Source organism: Setaria viridis, chromosome 8 (genome assembly GCF_005286985.2).
Source record: "Setaria viridis chromosome 8, Setaria_viridis_v4.0, whole genome shotgun sequence".
Taxonomy (NCBI): domain Eukaryota; kingdom Viridiplantae; phylum Streptophyta; class Magnoliopsida; order Poales; family Poaceae; genus Setaria; species Setaria viridis.
Window position 1 is genome coordinate 336608 of NC_048270.2, and position 14933 is coordinate 351540.

The 14933-nt window shown below is 41.8% G+C and overlaps 3 protein-coding genes across 3 annotated transcripts; 2 read left to right on the forward strand and 1 right to left on the reverse strand.

Moving 5' to 3' along the window:
- The first annotated feature begins 22 nt into the window (after window positions 1–22).
- LOC117866545 (uncharacterized) lies at window positions 23–6173 on the forward strand. Its single transcript, XM_034750779.2, has 4 exons — window positions 23–1031; window positions 1115–1490; window positions 1930–4612; window positions 4868–6173. The coding sequence occupies exons 1-3, from the start codon at window positions 947–949 to the stop codon at window positions 2009–2011; spliced, it is 543 nt and encodes a 180-aa protein (XP_034606670.1). The 5' UTR covers window positions 23–946; the 3' UTR covers window positions 2012–4612; window positions 4868–6173.
- On the forward strand, window positions 3842–4561 carry LOC117833164 (disease resistance protein PIK6-NP). Its single transcript, XM_034712581.1, has one exon. It carries the CDS (start codon window positions 3842–3844, stop codon window positions 4559–4561), a length of 720 nt encoding a protein of 239 aa, XP_034568472.1.
- A 1606-nt stretch (window positions 6174–7779) lies between the features above and the next one.
- On the reverse strand, window positions 7780–13058 carry LOC117866543 (CBL-interacting protein kinase 32). Its single transcript, XM_034750776.2, has 15 exons — window positions 12757–13058; window positions 11506–11747; window positions 11222–11284; window positions 10984–11055; window positions 10736–10843; window positions 10580–10660; window positions 10368–10421; window positions 10137–10262; window positions 9966–10055; window positions 9349–9471; window positions 9142–9252; window positions 8718–8831; window positions 8530–8586; window positions 8370–8444; window positions 7780–8184 (listed from the first exon to the last, which is right to left on the reverse strand). Exons 2-15 carry the CDS (start codon window positions 11674–11676, stop codon window positions 8107–8109), a joined length of 1323 nt encoding a protein of 440 aa, XP_034606667.1. The 5' UTR covers window positions 11677–11747; window positions 12757–13058; the 3' UTR covers window positions 7780–8106.
- Between the last annotated feature and the right edge of the window lie 1875 nt (window positions 13059–14933).

Consider the following 14933-nt stretch of genomic DNA (forward strand, 5'->3'; position numbering starts at 1 on the left):
GGTCCTGAGGCTGCTAGGGAAAATTTAGTTGGTTGCCATGCTGCATGATTAGATATGTTAGATGCTATTCCACAGAAATGTTCCAATTTGTTAGATGCTATTCTGTAGGCTGTGATTATGGCTCACTGGCATGCACAGATCGATGACAGCCTTTGTAGAGCGCGGTCGGCGATCTGATGCCGGCTTTGTTTGTTTTGGAAAATTCGGTAGCCGCCCATTTGTATATGTTATTGCTTATGTGCTCACTTTGCAGAAAATTAAATATTGGGTAGGCACATATTCTTTCTTCTAAATAATAGAGCATAGGAAAAAGATTGAAAACATCCGGTGAGATGAAATTTCGCAAAGGTGGCGATTGTCTGACATAAAAAGCTCGAAACACGATACTATATATTCCATCTGGTAAAAAGAAATTACTTCTTGTTTTCCATGGTTTTTTAGGTGCAATTTGTACCACTATTTGCTCTTAATTTGTATTGATAAGATCTCCTTAATCTATAAGATAATAAGAGTATTGTTTTCAGATAAATTTATGCGTATGATTGTAAGCTTTTCCAAGGTAAACATTTTAAAACTTACCACAAGGATATACTAATAGATTCTTATAAATTTATAAGATAGTAAAGTTTTTTTCCCAGATAAATTCGTATGCATGATTTTTATGATTTCGAACCAAATATTTTAAAAGTTACCGATAATCAAATATTTAAAACTTTGACAAGATATAAAATAGAAAATGTTCAAGTGTTTGTGAGCAGGTATATAATTCGCCCTGACTCCTTATTTTGGCCAACGCAAGAGCACGAACAACCACAAATCAGCCTGCATCCATCCATCGTTGCTTGTGAATTTCTGAATGCGTCGTCCATCGATCGTGTGGTGCCTCCAACGGAATTAAGAGATCGAAAAATCAGCAGCCGATTGAATCGATCGATCGAAGGAGAGAATGGACGAGGTGGAGCAGCAGCTGTCCAAGCAGCAGATCGAGGAGTTCCGGGAGGCCTTCAGCCTCTTCGACAAAGATGGCGACGGTATGCCATTTCTGAATTGGGTTGCATTTGCAATTTTGCATTGTTCATCGACAAAGATGATCTGACATTAAAAATGCATGCAGGGACGATCACGAGCAAGGAGCTTGGCACGGTGATGCGTTCGCTGGGGCAGAGCCCGTCGGAGGAGGAGCTGCAGGATATGGTGAAGGAGGTGGACGCCGACGGCAGCGGCGCCATCGATTTCCAGGAGTTCCTGACCCTCCTGGCGCGCCAGATGCGGGAGGCCAACGGCGCCGACGAGGACGAGCTCCGCGAGGCCTTCCGCGTCTTCGACCAGGACCAGAACGGCTTCATCTCCCGAGACGAGCTCGGCCACGTCCTCCAGAACCTCGGCGAGCGCCTCTCCGACGACGAGCTCGCCGAGATGCTCCGCGAGGCCGACGTCGACGGCGACGGACAGATCAACTACACCGAGTTCGCCAAGGTCATGCTGGCCAAGTGAGTCATCACCATCCAATTTGCATTATTGATTTGGCACTGCAAAATTTGCATGCATCACATTCAATTCTTGTGGCGCGTAAATCCACATAATTAAGGCATAATCAAACTAAACTAGGTATTGATTATTGGTGCTTGCTCAAATAATCGTTTAAGCTGGAATTGGGCGTCAGCGAAACCGGCGCCGCCGCCGCCGCCGCTCCTCCGCGCCTGCCGCTGGGTTCGGATCTTGCGAATCAGCCGCCAAGTTAGACGCCGACGGTACTCTAACAAATCCACATATTCCACATAAACATACATGCATTGCATTGTATCTTGAAATAAGTTGAGCACCTAGGGATCAATATAATCTTGAGCTGAAATTAATTACTTCTCATGCTTGATTTGCATCTCAACCCTGAGCCTGGCACTTATGTTGGGTTCTTGCATCATTGTGCAGGCGAAGGAACCAGGAGTTGGAAGACCATGGGAGCGACTCATCTCACTCCAAGAGCTCCTGTCCCTCATGTACAATCCTCTGAAACCCACTCTGCCACCTTCATTTCTAGCTGACAGCTGAGAGAAATGTAACAACATTCACTGTGTAAATGGGGGGAAAATGAAACGGCAACCAATATGAGTTCTCAATTAACTCGCCAGGTTTTCTCAAACGATGAAAAACCTGCTTAAGCTCTTCTGTTCAGTACTAGAAAATTGGGCAACATAGCAAGAGCAAGAGTGCAAGACCATACTTCATTTCCAGATTCTGCGAATAGTGTTTCAACATGATTCATTGGCATACATGGATTTACAAAGCTCACATACTCACAAAATCTACTGGATGAGCTTCACTCCAACTACAGCCTACAGCAAGCAGTGTGGCCTCTGAAAATGCAGCATTTTACAACAATGGTAGAGGGCTAGCACAATTTGCCAGGCCCCCCACCGGTACATATAGAATGAAGTGAACATATTTGCTGATTCGGACTACTAAAATGGAATTTCTTGGAAGAATGGGACTCAAATAGTTTGCCACCCTTCCTCTCCTGAGGTTCCGCTAAGCAGAAGGTTGAATTTGCAGATCCTTGGATTTCCAGACAACGTCCTTTAAGGTCTTGGAAAGGTTTTTGTAGAATAGTAGCAAATTGCAGTTTATACATATAAGTAACTATATATTGTTGAAAAACCAAATATAAATTACGAACCTCTGTAACTTAGCGCATCCAATTTATTGGTGATTGAAGAATCCTATGAATAGGAATCAGCTTCTGAATCATAGTTCATGAATACTTGTGTTTCTTTTATAAGCATGATCTTTGTGTGTAAGCTCTTTTCTTGGGCCTGTTACCTGAGCTTAGGCACCCTCTTTTATTTTATTGGACATTGCTCTTCCCCTTTATTAATATATGAACGGCAGAACTCCTGCTAGTTCTTTTTCCAAAAAAAAAAGTTTTTTGTGTGTAAGGTAGTTAGCAGCTTAGTTTATTTTTTTTTTCAGGAAATGACCACAACCTCCTTCAAATTAAGTGGTCTTGCTTTCACAGCCCTATCTCACCAGGGAAAACCAAGTCTCCTTTGATGGCTTAGCTCGGCTGCACCACGTGCTTTTAGTGCTTTGACCCGAAGCTTGACGTGTTTGCCGTGGATACGACGGCAGCGCTCCAGCGTGATCTTTGTGTGTAAGGTAGTTAGCAGCTTAATAGAGAGAATTAGCAGTGATGGCGCCAAGCTTAAAAGAGAACAGTGAGGGCGCTAAACTGAATGCCATAGGAAGCGTTGCTTATCCTGGTCCAACTCAGCTAATCATTTTATTAGAGCAACAATGATTGCAATCAGTTCATCATTTCTGGTGTAAACAGTTGCAATATCTTTCAATGTAGAACAATTCTTTAATTTCCTGTATTCAAGAAATATGCGTTTCTTATTTATGCTGATGTCTACGTCTCTTCATTATATATTGCTGATGACTCATTGATCTTTTTGCAGTTTTTTTGGAGTCAGCATTTATTTTCTATCACGATTTCTCTGTTATTGAAGTTACAGTCACATCATAAATGCCATTTTTTTTCTTTGAGGACTTTTATTCTTTGACAATGTTGCTTTCAACTGCTGGTTCCGTCCTATTGTTTCTTTGACCATGTTGCTATAAGATATCTACCAAACCAATATCTTGTAGCTACCAGAGCATAAAGAAAACCCCGGTTAGACTAGCCAGAGCATATTTGAACAGCCTCTCTTGTATCATCTCTTTTTCCCCTTGGTGTATTTTTGTCCCATGTCCAGACCAAATCAAGCTGCCGCACATCTGTTTGTGAGTGAGATTAGACACACATATGTGTGCAAGAGTAAGGGAGGCCTTGGTGAGCGTCTCGATGGGAGTTATGAACTCCCGTATCGATAAGCTTGCTATCCTCATGGTTGAAGAGTACGTCAAGTTGAGCAACATGTCAAAGGAGTTGTCATTCATCAGAGATGAACTCAGCTCCATGAATGCTTTCCTAGAGATTCTAGCAGACAAGGAGGAGCTCGATCCCCTGACCAAGAATTGGAAGAACCAAGTAAGGGAGATGGCTTTTGACATTGAGGACTGGATTGATGAGGTCATGCGTCATGCCAGCCAGGACGGTACCGCAGCTGGTCTCATTTGGAAGATCATTCAGCGTCTCAGTATGCTGAGAACCAAAAATCGTATTTCAAATGAAATACGACAGATGAAGGCTCGTGTCATGGAGGTGAGTCATCGTCACAAAAGGTATAAGATCGGTGTGAGCACCTCTGCATCTAAATATGTGTCTGTTGACCCTCGCCTTCATGCACTTTATGCTGATGAAGATGGCCTCGAGGGCATGGATGGCCCAAGGAATGAGCTAGTCGAGTTGTTGCTAGACGAAGGTCAACGATTGAGGGTGGTATCTGTTGTAGGAATTGGTGGTCTTGGTAAGACCACACTGGCCAATGAGGTGTACAAAAGGATTGGAGATAAATTTGATTGTCAGGCATTTGTATCAGTCTCGCAGAGACCAGACATGACAAGGATTCTCGCTAATATGTTTTCACAACTTGGGCAAGAACCACCTTCTCAACCTAGCTAGCGAGGTGCAGAACCTCATTAATGATCTTAGAAAACATCTACAAGACAAAAGGTACGTAAGTTCTTATGCTTTTAGAATATATATAATCTTCAGTGGACTCTTTTTTTTATCATATAAGCTTTGATAAATATCATGTAGTGTGGTGTTGTCAGTATATAGGTCCAACTAATTTAGTCCAAACAATTCCTTTCCGCTCCTTACTCGTACTATTTAGAGTTAAGAGTATCAGCGTAGTGTTTTCTTTTGAAGAACAGTCTATTTGCATGGTTTATATGATACATATCCTTTGTATGAATGTTTGCGCAGGTACTTTGTCATATTTGATGATATAATATATGGGAGGAATCGGTATGGGATATGCTTAGATGTGCCCTCCCCAAAAATGAGCAGGCTAGTAGAGTTATAGCAACTACACGCATTGAAACTGTAGCCAGTTATCTGCATGAGTATGTTTACAAGATGGAGCCACTAGATGACCAACAATCAAAAAGGTTATTTTTTAATAGAATATTTGTCTCTGAGGATGCTTGCCCTGAACAACTGAGAGATATTTCAACTGAAATTTTAGACAAATGGAACGGTTTGGCACTTGCAATTGTTAGTATTTCCGGCCTTTTAGCTAATCAAGCAACCACAAGAGTTGAACAGTGGGAACACGTAAGGAATTCTTTGGGCAATAAGTTTGGGAAATGATCTGCATTGGACAGTACGAGACGAATATTGCAGCTCAGTTACAAGAACCTTCCTTATTATCTGAAGGCATTTATCCAGAGGATTACACAATTAGGAAGAACGATGTGGTCAAGCAATGGATAGCTGAAGGTTTTGTTAGTAAGGTGCAGGGACTAGATGCAGAAGATGTTGCAAGTAATTATTTCAATGAGCTGGTTAATAGGAGCATGATTTCACCTAATGATGCCAACTACCAAAACGAGGTATTATCTTGTAAGGTACACGATATGATGCTGGATTTTATCTTGAGTGAGTGCGCAGAAGAGAATTTTCTGACAATAAATGATAAACCCAATGCCTCGTTAGGCCTGCACAATAATGTCCGTCGACTCTCCATTCAATATGACAATGGAAACCATAGCGTCGTGGATCCAGCCAAAAATCTGTCACATGTTCGATCTCTTGCAGCTTTTGGAGGCCCCAATTTCTTGTACCTGAATCCTCTTTCAGAGTTCAGTTTTCTTCGAGTTTTAATTGTTGGGTTCTCATATGTTTCCTATAAGATGGAACTGGATTTCCTTGGAGTATGCAAATTGTTTCAACTGAGATATCTGAAGATTATGCTTGTTTCATGGAAAATATGGAAGGAACGCAATGAAAGAGTGTTTGCAAGATCACCACCAAAAGATGTCTCACAATTGCTGCACGAGATCATTCAGGAAGGGCAACTCTGGTGCGCCTCCGGTGCAAAACACCTAGCTGCCATAGGTTCTAGATCAGCATTTCTGATTTCGACCTTTCTGTGCCTTTTTGTGTTGTCATTATGGTGGTATAATATAAGCTAAAACATGCTTAAACCTGTGTGCGTGCGCCCGGATAGGCTCGCGATGTATGAAAACTTTTTTCTTCTTAATACAAAGATACATAACTTTCTTGCGTATTCACGAAAAAAAAAAGAGATATCTGAAGATTGAAACCAACATTCATGTACGGTTACAATTACCTGAGAAAATTGGGGAGCTACAACAGTTGGAGACCCTGGACGTAGAGTGGGGATCAGTTGTTATTCCATCGGATATCATTTGTCTGCCTTGCTTGACTCATCTTATTATTCCGGAAAGTACCCGATGACCTGATGGGATTGGCAACATGAACTCTCTAGTAACTCTGCAATCCTTTGATCTGGGGGAGAACTCAATAGACAGCATCAGGGATCTCGGCCAACTGACCAATCTAAGAGATCTCAAACTCTGGTATTCCGGAACAACAATCTCCAACACAGCATTGTACTGGCCTGGTATTTGTGGGAGTGGTTTGAGTTTGTTAAACCCTTGTCCCCGCCATCTGCAGACACTAGAATTGACCTACTGGTGTTTTCCCAAAGTCCCTGAATGGATTGCAGAGCTCCATGAGCTCCAAGTCCTGAAGATTGCTATCAGAGAACTGTCAATGGATGGTTTCCTTGTCCTTGCACGTACGGTTGCCTGAACTTACAAACCTAGGATTGCGCACACCTAGAGAGAGTATCACAATCTACAGCATGGCGTTCCCAGCCCTCAAGTACTTCAAGTATTGGTGCAGGACACCACGTCTGACCTTTGAGGCTGGAGCAATGCCGAAGCTGGAGAGGCTTAAGTTACGCTTCAAAGAAATCTTTGAATCACCTTCGGGTATTGAACACCTCAAAGAGGTCTTTCTAGAAATTGGTGGCCTCCGTGGAAAGGTGCCCAAGCGAGGAGGTGCCTTGTCTGTGTTGATTATGGCCATCGACATGCATCCAGGTTGTCAAGATTGTCAGATGCCCACATCTGTAGTACCATTCTGATTACTAGTGTTGGATGGCATTGTACACATGTGGCTGGTTGGAAGCAGGCTTTCAAAATGGAGATTATCCTGCATTTATACAGGATAAACGCTGTAAGATTGGCTGAATGCTTTGTGACATTCTTGTATATTCTTAGTAGCTTCTCTATAGTTGTTTCTTGTATATATAACTCTCATTTGCCTTTTAATTAATGGAAATATGTGGGTGCTTCCCTCACAGTTCCTGGTTATAAAAAATGATCACAGTCCCAAATCAGTTTGAGATTTCTTAGCTGTCCATATGCAGATCGCAGAAGCATGCTGGAATACCATCAACGTTTCATGTTCCACAACTAGTGGACCATTTTCAGATCTTAGAATCCCTAAAGTCCCAACTACGGCTACCATTTTTATGGAGATCATCATCATCATGTGCTGGTGTTTTCGGAGGTCGAGGAAATGATCCCATTTTCAAGGGTGTTCAACCATCAATTCAGAATGCAGATCCCTTTTCAGGAACGAACTTGCTTTAGTTTCTCTCCGAGCAAAGCCATCACGTGCCCTTATTGGAGCATCGCTTTTTGCTCACCCTGTGGTTGCTCTTATGCGGCTGCTACGGCGGGGAAGGGTGCCTGGGGGCAGGTCGCCCGCGTGACCGCCAGGTTTTTCTTGAAAGCGATGAAAAAACTGCTTAAGTTCTTTCTGTTCAGTACTAGAAAATGGGTCAACTTACCAGAAGCAAGAGTGCAAGACCCTACTTGGCCTCATTTCGCAGATTCTGCACATAGTGGTTCAACATGATTCATAGGCATACATGGATTTACAGAGCTCACACGCTCACAAAAATCTACTGAATGAGCTTCACTCTGACTACAGTCTACAGCAAGGAATGCGACCTCTCAAAATGCAGTATTTACAACTATGGTAGAGGACCAGCACAATTTGCCAGGCCACCCACCGGTACATGTAGAATGCAGTGAACAGATTTGCTGATGCGGACTACCAAAATGGAATCTGCTTGGAAGAATGAGACTCAGATAGTTTGCCATCCTTCCTCTCCTAAGGTTCCACTAAGCAGCAGGTTGCATCGGCAGATCCTCGGATTTCCAGACAACGTCCTTTAAGGTCTTGGAAAGATTCTTGAAGAACTGCACAAAGTCACAGCTTACACATATAAGTAAACTACTGGTGAATCTGTTGAAGAACAAAATATAGATTATGAATCTCTCTAATCCAAACTACTGGAATTGATCCACTTCTCCAACCACCAGTTCAGATTCATGAATAGATATTTTTCTTTTATAAGCATGATCATTGCGTGTATGGTAGTTACCTTATGAAATTCAAGAGTGTCGCCTTTTGCTTTTCGGACTTCTACCATATGAAGAGAGGGTGCAACTTGCAGGATCTGAACCAAAATGCCCAATAAATGTAGGTAGATGAATTTTACATAAAAAAAGATTGCAGTTCAGGATGTTTGTTTGTATCATTACCTCAGTAGCAACATTGAGGTTTCCTTTCCTCCCTGCTTTCAACTTTTCGAGCCTCAACTGGTCACACAGTGAAAGAGAATTTCAGCATGCAGAAAGATCTATTTAAAGTTTGTATACATTATTGAGAAGTTTGAAAACGTAAGGTAAATATTCAGATAATCAGTTCTCATAGAGTTGTGGGGAGGAACCTTGTAATTTTTCTTCTGAACATCGAATCCTAGAGGTATTGCAGCTTCCTCAATCTTGCGGACAATTTCCTTGGGTGGACATTTTGAGGTGAACCTTGTTTCTCTTTTGAATTCCTGCAAATAGAAATTGTTACAAATATAAATAGAAAGTATAGAAGAATGATAATCCTAAAATGCGAAAAAATGTAAAATTTTCAAAACCAATGTTTTAATTACGTAGGCATATAGAAGTATTAGCTTTTAAAATGCATTATAATTGTGTAATTGACTTGACCTTCACTATCTGTTCCAATTTCCAAAGGAAATTCAAGTGCATGTCGCAATCATGAGGCAATGTCCTTGGGAAATCATGATGATTTAAGCTATCAAACATTGCATTTTCAATGTTCTAGGTTACTACAGAGGAGTCAAGAACATCCAGTACCTGCTCTGAGTCAAATAAGTTTCCAAGATTTAGGCCTGCTGACATTGAAATAAGTTCAAATGCATTCAGAGCTACTGGCTCTTCTTCTTTCTTTTCTGTCACATGGTGCTCCTGAATGATGGAAAATAACATTAGTAGAACTAGATGGTAACTAAAATCTGTGACATTATGCATGAGACTGAAAATAGAAATGCACCAATCACTCACTTCTGAATCATTGAAGACAGCATCCACATCATCCAATGTTGTGTCATATTTTTCGTCAAACTCCGGACGCTTGTAGCCCTTTTTGAACCACTCATCCTCTAATATTTCGGGGATTGTTATTCTCTGCCAGGGTTTACCAAAACATAAGCCTAATGTTATGGAGCAAGAGAAAATTATGAAGGCCCATTCATTTTGAAACTAGACTCAGCACATGCTCATGATGAAGATGAACCACAATCCAGTTTCACCTCTTCCTTTTTGTCTGGAAGTTGCAATTCTTTACTCACACAAAGGGTTTCATTTGGAAATATGAATTGCCTATACCTTTTCCTAAAGGAATAATGAGCTAAGCTTTTTTCCTCAACTGCATCTCACAGTGGCCACATGCGTACTAGTAATCACATTGGGAACTTCTAAAACTTATGTCAATCTGAGTTACATGACAATCCCTGGATCGATGGGAATATCATTTAGTTGATGCTTATCAGCGATATCAATGATCTGTCAGCCTACTAGGGGATACACTGTATGGTGAGTACAGATCTATTCTATTTCATTATCTTAAGATTATTTCGCTAGTATTTTTCTTTTCAAGCAGCTTTTGTGCTCTGGCATACCGTCATTGGATTTGGATCAAGGATTCTTGTTAACAACCTCTTGGCAGGAAAAGATGTCCACGGTGGAAATGTAAATTCTGCATTCGATATCTGCCAGGAATATAAGGTAAAGTCAAATAAGCATGAATAAGAAAGACTGCAGCAGTAATCTAAAAGCCGTGCAATGCTCACTTTCTTATACAATGTCATAAGATTAGAGTCCTCAAAAGGCAAATACCCTGCTAGCAGAACAAACAGGATAACTCCACATGACCACAAATCAGCCATTGCACCATCATAGCCTTGATCTTCAAGGACCTAAAACAAAGTTGGTAGAAATATTTAAACCATTGCATTCCTAATGAAATGATAATTGCCATAGCATCCATCATTGGTTCAGTTTGTGAAGTTTCCTGGCATCACCTCTGGTGCAACATAGTTTGGAGTTCCACAAGTTGTGTGCAGCAATCCATCATCCTGAACAAGATAGAAGAGAAGAAACATGCATAAAACATGTTGAGGGATCTCAAAATTTTCAAACATAAACGGCTATGATTAATTGTAGATTAAAAGAATTACCCTCTCATACTCAAGTATATTGGTAACTTAGATGCATATAGGCAAGAAGTCATTACCTTGATTTGCTGAGATAGCGCGCTCAGCCCAAAGTCAGAGACCTTCAGGTTTCCATGTGAATCGAGCAGTAAATTTTCAGGCTGCGAATACCATAGTTTAGATTCAGAAATAGATTCTTGATTACAGAAAAAAGCACACAAAATAAATGAGCTCACTTTTAAATCTCGGTGGTACACACCCCTACTATGACAATAATCAACCGCATTGATTAATTGTTGGAAGTACCTCCTTGCCTCATCTTCCCTCATTCTACCATGGTTAACCTTTATGATGAGGAAAACAAAAAGTTTACCGTAAACGAAAAATTGTCAGTGACAAATTGACTGTGGACATTGAAACAGTAAAGTAGGCAGAGGGTATGGCAGAAACTGCATAAACTGGAAAGGATGTCCATATCGCTTACAATTTTGTCAAAGAGCTCACCACCGGTAGCATATTCTAACACAATGTAGATCTTTGCTTTACTTCCCATCACCTAAAGATGAATGAAAACATTAAATTTGTCAAAGATCAGCAATTGCCTGCTTTATGTGAAAAGAAAATAGGCATGCTAAATGATTATGTTAGCAATTTCTGACTTTGGCTCTTTTCTGATCAACTACTTTGTCTTGTAAGATCAACTAGAAGATCAAGAAAGGTACCTCATATATGCGAACAACGTTGGGATGCTTAATCAACTTCATCGTCGAAATTTCCCGCTTAATCTGCAATCGACCATGTAGCTTTTTCATCAACAAAATATTACTTCCAGCAGGAGCTATTAATTCAACGCTGACCAAAGTTGCCAAGCTCATGGGCTATTCGAAAGTAAGACACTAAGGTGGGTGCAGAATCTGAAGGAAGGGGCCACAATCTACATGATGTGAAATATCACCAAACATTACAAAAATGCAGCAATAATTGAAAGTGTGTGATTGAAAGTGACCTGCTCAACCATTTTGTGCTTGAGGACCTTCTCCTTATCTAGGATCTTGATGGCCACCGGTTCACCAGTCTCCGTGTTCTTCGCGAACCTGACCTTTGCGAATGTACCTTCGCCTATGGTCCGGCCGAGCTCATACTTCCCCACACGTCTCTTCACCTTGGTTGTACTCATTCCCTGCCTTATCCCCCCTCTGAAATATCAGGAAGCTTCTCCTCGCAGTCTGGTGGTTTCGCCGCCTTGTCCTGTGGAAAATTTTACCCAGATTGTTACAGCTCACGTTGATACCTGTCTAACAGCGTAAACTTCTAAAATTAACCAAGCACAAAACATTATACGAGTTTAGTTAGGACGTGTGATAGACTAGCGTCTCATTTCTTCTCCAACCATCACTGATCTTTTTTTTTTTTTGAGATCAACCATCACAGATCTGTAAATCCTATCAATGGGCTTGGGCAAATGCAAATCCACGATTTCCTCAAAAAAAAAATGCAAACCCAGGATTGGTGAACAGCCGTTGGTTCAGTGTATTTGTTACTTTCCACCAGAAGCTAAGTCAGAATTAAAATTGGTGAACTGCTCCAATCAGTGGGGTTGGCTAAGTAGAAAAGATTATGTGAGATCCAAAAACTATTATTTTTCTTCCTAGAACAGGAATATTGAATTGGGACTTTGGGAGTCAAAGGGAAGTTAGACCATCCTTGGGATCTGAAGAGAATAAATGTCAATCAGCCACGAGGGGGGCTGCAGAAAAGATAGGAGTTGAATATTCAGTCCTCCATTCAGAAAAGCATAACACCACATGCGAGGGGCTGCGCATGGGCAATTGGGCATATTCCAAAATTCCATTCTTCCAGCAATCGGGCAGCCCAAGAACATGGAACTTGCAGTGCCGCTCAAAAACAGGGAAGGAAGAGATTTAAAGGTGGGGGAAAGGGGGAAAAAAGGCAACTAGCAGCAACAGTGGAGGCTAAAGAAGCTCATTCAATACCCCCCGATTCTGAAGTCATGCTGGTGGCTGGAAACATGAAGTGGAACTGCCGAAGTGAGTCCCCGGTTAAGAGGGGGGATCAGGATGCAGCAACTGTACACGGGACATTCAGCAAAAAAAAAACAAGAAGATGAAGAAGAAGAAGAAGCCAGATTTCAGGCGTAGGCTGAAGCAAAACACCAAACGACTTGGATTACATCGCTGCATACTGGAAACAGAAAGAAAATTGGAACACGTAAGAGAGGAAGCAGAGGAGAGCTTACAGTCTCTTGGTTGGATCGGATCAGACGTAGAAATGCAGAGTAGGCGCCGTCGCCTGTGCTCTGCTGGCGCTGAAAAAGATCCCGGGAAACGGCTGTTGGGGGCGAGGAAGAGCTGCTAGGCTAGGCCTGCGATGCGAGGAGGCAGCTGCTGAACTGAGCAGGCAACCAGGCAAGCCGGGTGGGTATTATAGCGGCGGGCAGGCAGGAGAAGATAGTAGTGAGAGGGGGGGAGGAGGAAGACGAAAGGACATGTTTGGAAAGAATGATTGGACTTGCCCTTCCCTTGAGTAACTGAAGAGCTGTGCCAGCCACCACATGGACATGGACTTGCCCTTCCCTTGACTCCAAGCCTCGGCGGCTGCTGTCAGCGGTGGGCCCCACGGGACGACGGGCACGCCGTACTGCCTGGCTGCCTACCCTGGATGCCGGCGTGCAGTGCAGTGCAGTGCAGCATGATTGGTGATGCGATCGAGATCACCGGCCCGGATGCTCCGCTGCCACATGCTCTGGATTCACAGCGGAGTGCCAAACTGGGGCCGTTAATACTCGTTGCGTCTCTCAGCTTGCATGATGCAACTGTGTCCAAGTCAGCAGCTCCGATATGATGCTCTCTTGCCCGAGGCCACGTCACCTGTCCGTTCATGCATGCGTGGTGGACCTTTAGTGACCTTGGGTCAACGATCCACACATGACATTATTTTGCATCATGGATTGTGCTAATTATATACTATCAATCATGTCTTCGTCCAATCACACCTTTGATTATTCCCGGCCGGCCGGCCAGTGCGTACCCCCTCCCTCCGTTCCAGTTGCATGTTGTTTTAGCTTTTTTTTCCATAAATATTAATTATGTATCTGGATATAATGTATGTCTAGATATTTAATAATATCTAAAAAAGTTAAAACGACCTAACTGAGGGAGTATTGTACGGCAGATCAACGCAATCACGCTCAATAGAAAATAATAAAGGACCCACTAAAAGAAGAAGAAATTAATAAATGACCCAATAATCATGCGGTGGGTTTCGACGACCCATCGACAGGAACACGATCAACCACGCGCCACTTGTTGCTGGTCCTCATCCTGAACCAGGGTTTAAGCTAGAATGGTGACCGGCCACACAGCTAGCTGCGCCGTCCAAATCAGATAATAAGAATATTAATTAAGTAACTTAGAGTTGTAACAACTCATCCAAATTAAGAGGTTACTTTAGATTATTTCCTACAATGACATAGTAAAGTGAGTGATTTAGGTACAAAACTTAGGTGGCTAATTTTGATTATTCTTTTATATAGGCGGGTAATTTAGGGTTATTTTAGGTCATATTTCCACAACAACGTATGTGGGTAGATTTTTTTAATAAAAAACATGCTAGGTACTACCCATCAAAAAAAGGGGGGGGGGGGGGGGGGAAAGGAAGCATTCTAGATATACATGCAATGCATATACATTATACTAACATGCATGCTTGCCCTATGGCATATGTCGTTCAATCACACGAGTTGCACGCATATGATTAGAGCATATAATTTACTAATCCACTACAGTCATAATTAATCTTAACTGTATATATCGTAGTGAATCGGGTCCCTATCTTGGCGGTTACTCCCTCGGTCCTAAATTACTATTTGTTTTGACTTTTCTAAATACATAATTTTTGCTACATACTAGACATACTAGATGCATAGTAAAAATTATGAATCTAGAAAAACCAAAACGAATAGTAATTTGAGACGGAAGGAGTAGTTTTCTTATATGTAAGTTGTCCACGAGATAGATTCTGGCCGGCTGGAACGATCGAACACTTGCTTTGCTTGCTCGGTGTGATCGGCTTGTACGTAGGGGTGGAAATGGATCATAACCTTTATATCTCCTTCACAATCCAACTCAACCTATATTTATTTAGCTAAAAATTGTATAGTATTTTAGTTTGGCTCTTATTGAGCTCAATCCTTAAATTTGCTAGACTAAATTAGAGAGTCCTTTACCACCCCTACTTGCGTGTCTGGTCGACCTCAAAGGAGCTACAAGCTGAGAACAAATAACATATACTCCTCCGCCCCGCAAAGAGTGTCCCTTTAGATTTGTTCTAAGTCAAACTGTTTTAAATTTGACCAAATTTACAATGAAGAGCATCAATATTTATAACACAAATAGATATGCTATGAAAATATAT

Excerpts from the sequence above, each read along its gene's own strand:
- LOC117866545 (XM_034750779.2), top strand. The coding sequence starts at position 947 with ATGGACGAGGTGGAGCAGCAGCTGTCCAAGCAGCAGATCGAGGAGTTC. Across the intron at positions 1,032-1,114 it reads CTTCGACAAAGATGGCGACG|GGACGATCACGAGCAAGGAG; the intron begins GTATGCCATTTC and ends AAATGCATGCAG. Across the intron at positions 1,491-1,929 it reads GCCAAGGTCATGCTGGCCAA|GCGAAGGAACCAGGAGTTGG; the intron begins GTGAGTCATCAC and ends ATCATTGTGCAG.
- LOC117833164 (XM_034712581.1), top strand. The coding sequence starts at position 3,842 with ATGGGAGTTATGAACTCCCGTATCGATAAGCTTGCTATCCTCATGGTT.
- LOC117866543 (XM_034750776.2), bottom strand. The coding sequence starts at position 11,676 with ATGAGTACAACCAAGGTGAAGAGACGTGTGGGGAAGTATGAGCTCGGC. Across the intron at positions 10,056-10,136 it reads TTATGACATTGTATAAGAAA|ATATCGAATGCAGAATTTAC; the intron begins GTGAGCATTGCA and ends TATTCCTGGCAG. Across the intron at positions 8,445-8,529 it reads ACCTCAATGTTGCTACTGAG|ATCCTGCAAGTTGCACCCTC; the intron begins GTAATGATACAA and ends ATTTTGGTTCAG.